This window comes from Gossypium raimondii, chromosome 13 (assembly GCF_025698545.1).
Source record: "Gossypium raimondii isolate GPD5lz chromosome 13, ASM2569854v1, whole genome shotgun sequence".
NCBI lineage: Eukaryota > Viridiplantae > Streptophyta > Magnoliopsida > Malvales > Malvaceae > Gossypium > Gossypium raimondii.
In genome coordinates, this window is record NC_068577.1 from 10,656,113 (window position 1) to 10,667,021 (window position 10,909).

A 10,909-nucleotide genomic window follows, 5' to 3' on the forward strand; every position below is an offset into this window, starting at 1 on the left:
ATAAAATACGTGGATGTTTAAATAGAATTAAAAATCTCACTTAGGACCCAATGACTTAAATGATTACTTTTGAATAATTCAATTTACTTAAGATACTTACTTAGAACATCATCATGATTATATCACTCAATTTGACCATCGATTTTCGATTAGATCAATTTTTGATTTAGTTGAATAAATTATTAAAAATAAAAACAAAATTAATTCAACTTTCGATTTTACGAATTAATCGATCCAATCTTTTAACTCAGACCAATTATTTAAATAGACCAATTAATTCTCTCCCTAGGTTATCTTGTAAGCTCTCAAAGATTCAATTGGAGTTGTCAAAAGTGTGATTGAATCATTATGTGAAACCTGATTGCTACTATGAAATATTTATAATTCATAATTGGTTGGTTGGTATTTATCGTTTAAAATAACTAACATTATTATTATTATTATTACATGTTAAAAGGTCTATAAGTGTTTGTTGTATAGGTTCCTATATTTTAATGCCTTTTAATGTGGGCACCACCAAATCACTTCTTCCCCTTGACCAAACTACCCTCATCTTTTTCCTAGACTAAGATGCCATCATCCGTCTAATTTCGTCCCAAGAATTTTTCCACCATATACAAAGGCCTTTGCTTTGGCGTGAAAGCCAAGTTGCTCTTTTTGATGTTTATCTTTTCTGGGTATCTTGAGAATTCCATCAAATTTTGATTTTTGATTTTTTCCCTTTTTTATTTTCTGGGTATGCTTGTTGTAGAGAGAAGAAGAGTAGTGATGAGCTGGAGGAGAGTGGGGAAGTCACTGCTGGCCCTGCTAGCCCATGCCTTGCTCTTCTCTTTCACCCTTTTACTCGTTCTTAAGCTTCACCATGCCTTCTCCTATTCTTGGTGGTTCGTTTCTCTTTTTTCATTTGCTTAATTTTACGATTGGTTCCTTTTGTTTCACGACTGTTACGTTTTGCGAAAAGCAATGATTTTCCCCCTTTTTTCATTTCGTTGTTTACATTAACTATATTCATCAAGTCACTTCCATCCTTTTACAATATTCTTGGTTAAACGAATTTTAAAACATTCATATAAATCTCTTTTGCAATTAAGGGTTTTTTTCTTTCTTTCTGTGACTTGTATGTTGTTAGTTTTTCCTTGAGTAACATTTTACTTGATTTAAGCAAGTGAAAATTGGGTGGCTTTGAGATGGAAAAGAAGACTAAGGGTGGGGGATTTTCTTTTTGAGATGGAAATTGTGCAAGTTTTATCTGATTAATCTCTAGAATTGTAAACTTGATTGTAGGAAATATTGACTGGTTTGGCTTCTCTATCGGGATAGCCATATAATTCAAACATATGGCAAGTGTCATGTAATCTCTTTGTTAGGGGTTTAACTGATGGCTTTTTCTCTTCCTTCTCATAGATACTTGATCTGCTTTCCTTGATTTGATCATATATAAGGTTAACAGTGTGAATACATTTAACTAATGATCATGCATAGAGGCTCTCAGGAAAGTGTTAGTTATAGAGTTAACACTGTTAGGTGTATAATATAGGACAGAACCTGCATGCATTTGTTGCAGGTCAGTGTAAATTCACTAGTTCTTCTATAGGCAAGTAGGGAGATGAGAGCATGAAATCATCTTATGCTAGTAAGAAAGTAAACTACTCTTTCTCTGGTTTTCTATTTATTAGAGGCTGCTTGCTTTTTGTTTCCTTGTGCAGGCTTGTATTTGCCCCGTTATGGCTCTTTCATTCAGTCGTAGCACGTGGGAGGTTTTCTTTGCCTGCTCCAGCAATCCCTCATGATCGTAATGTATAACAAATCATCTCTAAATTTGGATGTCATCTTAGCTGCGACAAGATGTTTTATGGTGTTATATTCGAAATAAATCCAAATCACTAATGTGATTTTCTCATGCACAGTGGGCCCCCTTTCATACGGTCATGGCATCACCATTGCTTGTTGCTTTTGAGCTCCTTTTGTGTATACATCTTGACAATAGCTTTGGTACGGAGGCAACATTCTCTGGACATTATAATGTAGATGTACTTACTCTATTTAACATATAATCTGTAGATATATGAATTCTTTCTTTATTATTTACTTCTTGCTTTAATATTTTCCATCGTGGTTACACTCCTTGATTTGGTGGATCAAGGTTGTTCAGATTAATGGCTCACAAATTACTTATTATGCTCAAGTTATCGTATTAACTTAACTGATACTCTTTCTATCAATACATTTTAATACTGCTTTAAGTATTATCGATAGTCTGCAGATATTAGTTTCTATCTTCAACGTAGTGAAGTATTTATCTGAACTTATCCCTTGTTTCGAAGGATATACATCTGATTCTTCAAAAGTTTAGTACATCTATATTCTTTTAGCATTTAATTTCTCCATTGGATTATCATATTAAATTAATTCTGTGAAAATCAATGTTCTGCAGTTGTTAATCTGAAGATCGTCTTTATGCCCCTGCTTATATTTGAAATAGCTATTTTGATTGATAATATCAGGTATGTTTCTTTAACCATTATGTTGATCCTCTATTTGTGGTTGAGTACTTTCTGGTACTATAAAACTCTTATGCCTATTAACTGAATCGATTTTGTTCATGTTTTGGCTCCAGCCAATAGGAATCTGAAATCTCGCAAAACTTCTTGACAACCTTAAAAAATTAATTAAATCCAGTATCATGATATGTGGTTATTTGTAGCATGTAGTGTGGACTGTATGCTTCTTGCCAACTTCATCTCTTGTTTCTTGACTTCAAAAAAATCATAAACACATTTGGTGTCCTCCTTTTGATCCTCACCCGGCCCAAAAATTCTGTTGGGTTGCATTGCTTTGAGTCTACAGACTTTTCCATTAACTATAGCAAGGCCATTGATGTTTTAGTATTTTAGCAAAGCACCAAGCCTGTTGTAGGCAGGTATTCAATGTTCCTGTTATTTAGTTCTATGTTATCAACCGTTATAGATGCAATAACCATTTTTCTTTAATTTTTAACAGGATGTGCAGAGCTTTAATGCCCGGAGATGATGAAAGTATGAGTGATGAAGTGATATGGGAGACCCTTCCAGTAAGTTTGTAATTATTATTGACTAAGTGATTTATTTTAGGAATAATATATAACTCATGAAATAAAATTCTTCATTAGCCTTAGTGCTTGGTTCTACATACTCATAAGTTTCATAAATGATGATTTCTCCAGTGGCTTTGCACCTTTATCAATTTTTGGTTTTCATTTCATCTTTCATCAGACAAGGCATGGAATTATAATGTTACTGGTAATGGTAATCATCGCTCTGATCAGTCTCTCAACTTTTATTGGAATGCATGATAAAACAATCAAACATGCATATAAATATAATGCATGTCTGCATGGGGTGCGTATATATGATTCAAAGTTCAACCATTATCCCGGATTTACTACCTTGTAGGCATTGGCCTTAATTGATGTGTACTTAGTTATTGCAATTTGAATTGAGAAGAACCAGTTATGAGATTGGTTATGTATCATGTATTGTTTCCATTTTTTTACTTTTGAAAATCTAATTTGGTTCTGTACCCTTGCCATTTTTCTTTGGATGTTAGGAGAAGATGTTATCTCCTTGTTCTGTGAACTGTCAGAAGAGCCCCCCCCCCCCCCTCTTCTTAATTTTTAACAGTGATTAGAAAAAGATATTAGATTTTATAATTACTGAATAAGAGATCAAGTTTTTTATCACATTTTTTTTATTTTTTATTTTTGACAAATAAGCAGAGGTTTCGCTTTAGACTAAATTACCTAATTCTGCTGTAAGGTTATACTCTCATCTAGGTCACTTTTGTGAGCCTCAGCCTTTTAGTGAATAATTGACTCTCTTATTCCAGATCCTTAACCACATTTCAGTTCAAGTTATCATTTAGCTTATCTGGTTCTATGTAGCACTAATCCAGCTTTCTCATAGTGATTAAGTGTTGGTTGGCAGTTTGTTGTACCAACAAAACATATTCAAAACCTTTACTTGAATACTTTTGATTCTTGTATCTTTGATCAAGAAAATTGCTTGAGGAGATACATCTGAATTGATTCATATTTGACTTGCTCCAATTTTGGAACTCAGAAGCACTGTATTGTATAAATCTTCCTCTTTTGTATCTCCATGGTTTATCTCTACTAGCCTTTCTAGAGGTGCACCGTTCAATAACTATTCTGAACGTTATGTTGCTTTTAATTAAGCATGAGATTTGCTTTCAAGATACATTTTTTAACTTGGGACAACTTGATTGAAAATGAACAATAAATTAAAAGTTTACGCCCTATCATGTTGACTCATACGGTATTAAGAAAGAGGAAAAGAAACAATGTGAAAGAAGTAGAAAAAATGATATTAATGTTCAGTTTAACTAACTTTTCACATTTCTAACTGCTTGTTGTGAATGCGTCATACTTAAAAAATACTCATATTTAACCAGAGTATATGCTCAGTTTGATAATGGTAACAATACATATGGTCCATGATGATCTACTTTTTAATATCTAATGTTAAAGTATTGTGCCCTGATAATTGTTCAGAGAACTGATCTTAAATTTCTGGTATTTTATTTGTAGCATTTTTGGGTTGCAATATCTATGGTCTTTTTTATTGCTGCCACAACTTTCACTCTTTTAAAGTTATGTGGTAAGTTGTTTGTTTAGTCATAATTCTCTTGACCTAGTTTCTTTTTTCCTTTTCTTTATGTACTATTCAAGCTGCATTTATTCTATCTTTGTTATAAATGTGAGTTGTTCAAAACGTGCAATGCTAATACATTAATTGATCTTTAACAACGTGTAGGTGATGTTGCAGCTCTCGGCTGGTGGGATTTATTCATAAATTTTGGGTAGAATACGATCATTTTCATGTGATGATTTTTTTTTTGGCTTCTCCTCGGTTCCCTTTTTTCTATTGGAATTATCCTTTTTGTTTTGTTGCAGTATTGCAGAGTGCTTTGCCTTTCTTGTTTGTACAAAGTGGTATAATCCAGCAATTCATCGAAATTCCCATCTTGGACAAACCAGCTCATCTTCAATGAGTACGAGATACCTGGACTGGAACAGAGGTTTGGTAGTATCTACTGATGAAGACATGCAACAGAACAGTGGAATGTGCAGCATGCAAGATATTGGAGGGCATGTTATGAAAATTCCATTTATTGGTTTCCAGATCATGCTTTTCATGTACTTAGAGGTATTTTTATTGTTTAGAAGGGCCTTTGTTTGTTACTTTTCCAAATATTAAAGTCGTACCTTAAATACATATTAAACTGTGATGCCAGGGAACACCACCTAGTGCAAGAAATATATCATCTCCAGTCCTTTTTTCTCCTCTTCTGCTGCTGCAAGGAGCTGGGGTTGTTCTTGCTGCATATAGATTGATTGAGAAAATTGTTATTTTAATACATAGTGAAGCTGTCTCTGGAAGATACTTTGATATATCATCAAAAGTGGTTGAATTTTTTGGGTTCTTGCACCATGGGTCAAGGTAGTTTTATTAGGAGTTGGACTTTAAAAAATTGATTAGTGAAAAAAATTAATCATTGTCAAGCAAGACTCGTCATTTATGTCTCTTTCTTTCAACAGGTTGCTGGGTTGGTGGTCTATTGATGAAGGAAGTCGAGAGGAGCAGGCTAGACTTTACTGTTCTGGGGCATCTGGGTATGTTTTGTATTTTATGTTCTGGTTCCTTTAGGCATTCATTCATCTAGCAAAATGTATAAGCAACAATTCTGCCTGCTTTCTTGAGGGACTTCTTAGATTTAAAAAGCATACCAAAAATGGTTTCTCCAGCATAGTATGATTTTTCTGAAAGTGGAAAAGTTTTCATTACGAACTATCAGTATTCATTTATAGCTGCACAAGAAATGCAGTAAAGTTACCAGTTAGTCACCTTTATCCGTTAGGATTATGTCCATTCATTTCACCACATGGTGACAACCTTTTAAATCTTCCATCTATTACTGGTTGAAAGAATAATAAATTCTCCCATACATGTATATTCCATTCTGGTGTTCTGGCTTACTCCTTTAGTTTATTTTTCATGAAAAGAATGTTTTGAAAAGCATTGGAAACTAAAGAATGGAGTCTGCATGATGAGTTATTGTTGTTATGCTGAATTTATCAACAATGCTTGTTTCTTCTCATCATAAGTACCAGTTGCTTCCATTGCTTGCTATGGGGCTCCTTGAGTATTACAGAGATTGTAACAGGTTTTTCCTCCTCTTGTCTCTATGCTGATCTTATCTTTCATCCTCTTAACGTTCAGATATAACACTTTCTCACCTGATTCTGTGAAGAAAATGCCTAAATCAGATCTGGTTGAAGAGGTACACCTAGTACTTGTTATCTTCAAATCGTAAAAGTATAAGCTTATGCTTTAGTTTAAGTCTGGTTTTTTTATTTTTGAATGAAATTTAATTGAAGTCTGCTTTACTTTTGCAATTGTTTTTGTCCAACTTGATGGCTATATAATATGTGAAATCCTGTTTACCATCTAATGATGTTGTACTGATAAAATCTTCATTTCTTTTAAATACAGATTTGGAGATTACAAGCTGCAGTCCGTGAGCAGACAGAAATCACACAATTTAGCCAGCAGGAGTTTGAAAGACTTCAAAATGTATATTTCAGGAGAAAACATAAGTTCTAACCTAGTTATTATAACTGTTGAGCCATTATCTATGGTGTTGCTTACTTGTTAATTTAATGAATCTGTCAGGAAAAGATTCTCTGTAGAGTTTGCTTCGAAGAACAAATCAACATAGTCCTCCTCCCATGTAGGCATCATGTCCTCTGCAGGTATTCATATCTACCCATCCCCATAAATACTGCTAAAGTTCGTTCATTCTGGCTATCACGTGCTCTATCAGTAATGATTAATGCATTGATATATCTCCTAAATCTACAGCTAAGGCATCATAAATTCTCATGTATGTATGTTTATGGTAATTACTTACAAAATTGTAACCTTTGTCTTATGACCATGCATAATATTACATTTCTTATCAAAGGATGTGGAATCTTGCATTCTTTTTTATCTGACTAATTTGCATCTCAGTACATGCTGTGAGAAGTGTAAAAGGTGCCCAATCTGCCGTGTTTCTATCGAAGAGCGACTGCTGGTGTATGATGTGTAGTCTGAAATTACCTGTAGAAAAAATTCATGTAAAGTTTTGAAGAATTGCTTGTGATTTTTGGTGAAGCAAGCATTGAGAAGCAGGTCAATTTGGTTTCTTGGAACAAGATACAGTTGTGTAATCGCATCCAAGAATTGTAAATAACATTTGGTTGCATTTATGTAATGAAATTTAGGGATTTTGACATGATACAAAGTTTCGATGAAATAACATTAGTGCCGAAGTATCTTTTCACTTTGTTAAAACTTAAAAATGATCTTTAATTAACGATGTTCAAACTGGAGGTTTACTTAGTTCATAAGCAACTGTAATGAAAATCAAGGCAGTAATGTGCTTTTATCAAAACTGAAGTCAACGACCTCAACAAAAAAGATGGTATAGGAGATTGTACATAATTGTTTACATGTGCCATAAGTTACATCCAGCATCAAATGCCTATTACTGTTGCTTGGCTTACAAGTTAACTGTTAGTGCTAGGGCATTGGTGTGGAAGATGTAAATTATGGCACATGAATGCCATGATTGAAAAGAAGCCATGCCCATGCATTCAACGACCTGGTCAATATGGATGGATTGGCAGGCTGGTTTTTCTAGCTCAATATCGCTGACCCAAGCCATGCCCATGTCCATGCAATTTCACGTTGTTATTCTACATTTTATCCCCTCTCTAAGAGGGGTCTTAGATTTAAGCTTTTCCAACATATATAATACATATGTATACATGCAATATAGTAATAGTTTGATGAATTATTGATATTAAACAGTAGTTTTTTGTTGATTGAAAATGAAGCAGACAACCATGACATGACCATGTGTGGTGGTGGGGCTTGTGTATACGGAGGCGCACGTGGGCTTTGCCTTTCATCTTACCCTTTTCTTTTTGATAGTCTATTCCCTCATCTTGTTGGACAGAGTGTTCAGATTCAAGTTTTGTGAAAGAAAGAAAAAAAGTTGATAGACCATCTAACCTGACTAGACTTGGTGTTTAGTTGGAATTCAATATGACTAATAGATATGGGAAGGTTTCATACCGGAAGAAGAAAACTAAACTTTGAGCAATTCATGAAATAGGCAAAGCCCGAAATTCGTTTATCAGCTTCTATTTCACCATCTGAAAGCAAATGACAGAAGCTAAAGAGCAGTTGCATTGATCCTTTTGACCTCCAATCCCATGGTGGATCAATCTCCATGTCACAACAACAGAAGCAGATTTAAAAGAATAAAGGAGCATATGCTTTGTTAACTAATAATATCAAAGATTTTAATTCAAGCTATCTAATTTACATCCAGGCCATAAGGCCATGGCATACAAAAATTGTTTTTTCAACTTTCCGATAATGATATCCGCCGCTGGAAAAGTATTTACACTCCACCATGAAATGAAGAAAAAAAAAAGAAAAAAAAGGAGTTTCAATCATGCCAGCAAAGGAGCATAACAACACATCTACGGATTATATAAAGCTTAGCCCTTTGCTCTCGGAGGACCCCTCCAACACCTCTGCTTGATAACCTTCTCTTTGAGGCTCCCATGCTGCCACTGCTCATCTTCATCTCTACCTTGTGCTGCTGCGGAAGTGAAAGAGGGGTTCTTATAGGGAGGAAAGTGTGGTCCTGCCTTACATTCATTGGTCTAGTAAAGAGCCATGGATGGGGCATGAAAGGGCGTGCAGTGCCCCCTAAGTCACCAGACAACACCAATTGGACCCCACCCCCCACCCCTCTCTATCTCCCCCATTTTCATTGCCATGTCATACTCTATATCTTAGCTTTTTTTTGTAGACATCACCCTCCAGCACAACGGGTCGGCCATGATTTTCAATTAGCTAAGCAAATTTCTCTGTGGCTCTAATTATTTATGCCCATTGCATGCCTTTCAATTTTGTGGATGATGACTGAGAAGATTATTATTAATGGATGATGAGGTTCATCTTTTTGTTGTTTCTTTCTTGTTTTGTTTGGAACCAACTTCAAATATATATATATATATTCTTCTTAACTTCCTATCATCTATGTAGGGACATGGGGCTTCATTCAAATTAACAATGTTATCATGGCTGGTTAAATTTCTACTTTATTTAAAGTAACCTACACGATGGGTTGATAATGACTTTTGATGAAACAAGAAACTGAGTTTTGGTTGGTCCATTTTGAAGACACTGTGCAAGAAAAACTCATTATCAGAGAATTATAATTAATTATTTGCTAATTATATATTTCCTCATAGCAAGTATACATGTAAAATTGGCAGCAGACCAAATAAGACTAAGATCCCACCGACTTTATTGTAATTCTTGAGTCTCAATTCACTTACATCTGGCTTTTCATTAGGTTGAAATCCTGGTGAAGCATTTGACAGAGTGGTCACAGTGTAGATGCGTAATTGAATTATTATATAATAATATAAAAATGGAATGAGATGTTGTTTTGCATTTCCAAAACCCAAACCAAGGGTCAAATCTCCCTGTTTTGGCTAGTTGGCAGCTGGAGTTATTCATCTTTGCTGCAGTTTGAAGTCACTCTGCAATAATCGATGTTGGGTTCAGTAAAAAAGAACTCGATAAACCTTAAGAATGGTCCTGAGTGTAAGTATTGTCTTAGAAAAGATTTATTCTCTAGTCCGATTAATTTAATTGAGATTCAATGTAATTATAAAAAAAAATCAGTCTACAATAAAATTGATCAGAAATAGAACAAAAATCCGCTAAAAATCAGTAACCCCACATGCCAAAAAAAAAAACAACAAAAATGAAGTCAAGGTTGGGTTATGACCAAAAGATTCCATTATAATAGTACAAAAATAAGATTGATAAAAGCAAGGTAATGAGCTCAAAACCCTAGTAAGTGACTAGATTAAAATAAATAAAGCAAGGCATGCACCACTTGCTTTGCTTGGCCTCGTGTTCCTCCCATTTAAACTATTCAACTTCCATTAACCCTATGCTGTGTAAAAAAATATGGGGTTAAGAGCTGTGTCCATTCTTTTTAAGAGTGTAGACAAGATTTTAAGATGCTGTTTGTAGTGCCTGTTATGTACATACTAACATAATCTCAGACTTGGGTTGTTGTATCAATTTGGACATTTAAAATGGTGGCTGCTGTAATAGTGTTTACATTTTATAGCAAAAAAATGGCTTTGGTTGCATACTAGGGTCAGAGTTGCACGTGAAGTTACTGTGATTTGTAAATGGCTTTGCCTCTGTTACACTCTAGCATTAATTATTTCTTAGTCCCATCACCAAGTTATTATATCATGCAACTTCTTTCCCACATCACCTTCCTTCATACGTCAATCAGTGAAAGAGTTAGCATTACATTTGCCCCGTCCAATACATGCCTGCCCCTAACCCCTAACCCTTTGTCTTCCAGGTGAGTAAAGAGGTTTCCAAAAATTTGTCTTCTTATTGTGGTATATGTGCTTCCAATCCCTGTGATGTTAGTTTCTCTGTTTCTCTCATTTAAAAACTAAACTTCACATGGTAATTGAATTTGTGATAAATTTTATTTTGTATGTCTAATTAGAATTTAATTTTTAAATCAACATTAAAACATTATGTATTCAAATTTAACTATTGTGTTATTAATTAAACCAGTAAAGAGATTAAATTCTTAATAATAAAACAGATTGACTAAAGTACAAAAGTCTAAAGAGTACAAGGACCAAAAGGCATAATTAAACCTTATTATTTACTAGTGCATATGATGATTTTTAGATTCAAAATTTCTCCATGTACAAAACTGTCTTGTAGTAAAAAGAAAGGAA

General features: G+C 34.3%; 2 protein-coding genes across 2 annotated transcripts; one reads left to right on the forward strand and one right to left on the reverse strand.

Annotated features, from left to right (window-relative positions):
- The first annotated feature begins 638 nt into the window (after nt 1-638).
- On the forward strand, nt 639-7,344 carry LOC105783241 (uncharacterized). Its single transcript, XM_012608573.2, has 14 exons — nt 639-884; nt 1,707-1,797; nt 1,908-1,992; nt 2,435-2,504; nt 3,001-3,070; nt 4,586-4,655; nt 4,812-4,857; nt 4,952-5,204; nt 5,293-5,498; nt 5,597-5,671; nt 6,279-6,339; nt 6,552-6,632; nt 6,732-6,811; nt 7,071-7,344. The coding sequence occupies exons 1-14, from the start codon at nt 739-741 to the stop codon at nt 7,147-7,149; spliced, it is 1,413 nt and encodes a 470-aa protein (XP_012464027.1). The 5' UTR covers nt 639-738; the 3' UTR covers nt 7,150-7,344.
- Nucleotides 7,345-8,212: 868 nt separating this feature from the next.
- Nucleotides 8,213-8,797, reverse strand: LOC105783242 (small polypeptide DEVIL 4-like). The gene has a single exon (XM_012608575.2). The coding sequence runs from the start codon at nt 8,773-8,775 to the stop codon at nt 8,560-8,562; it is 216 nt and encodes a 71-aa protein (XP_012464029.2). The 5' UTR covers nt 8,776-8,797; the 3' UTR covers nt 8,213-8,559.
- Nucleotides 8,798-10,909: the final 2,112 nt, after the last annotated feature.

Coding starts and splice junctions, on each gene's coding strand:
- LOC105783241 (XM_012608573.2), top strand. CDS start 739: ATGCTTGTTGTAGAGAGAAGAAGAGTAGTGATGAGCTGGAGGAGAGTG. Junction 885..1,706: donor GCCTTCTCCTATTCTTGGTG/GTTCGTTTCTCT, acceptor TTCCTTGTGCAG/GCTTGTATTTGCCCCGTTAT. Junction 6,812..7,070: donor AGGCATCATGTCCTCTGCAG/GTATTCATATCT, acceptor TTTGCATCTCAG/TACATGCTGTGAGAAGTGTA.
- LOC105783242 (XM_012608575.2), bottom strand. CDS start 8,775: ATGAATGTAAGGCAGGACCACACTTTCCTCCCTATAAGAACCCCTCTT.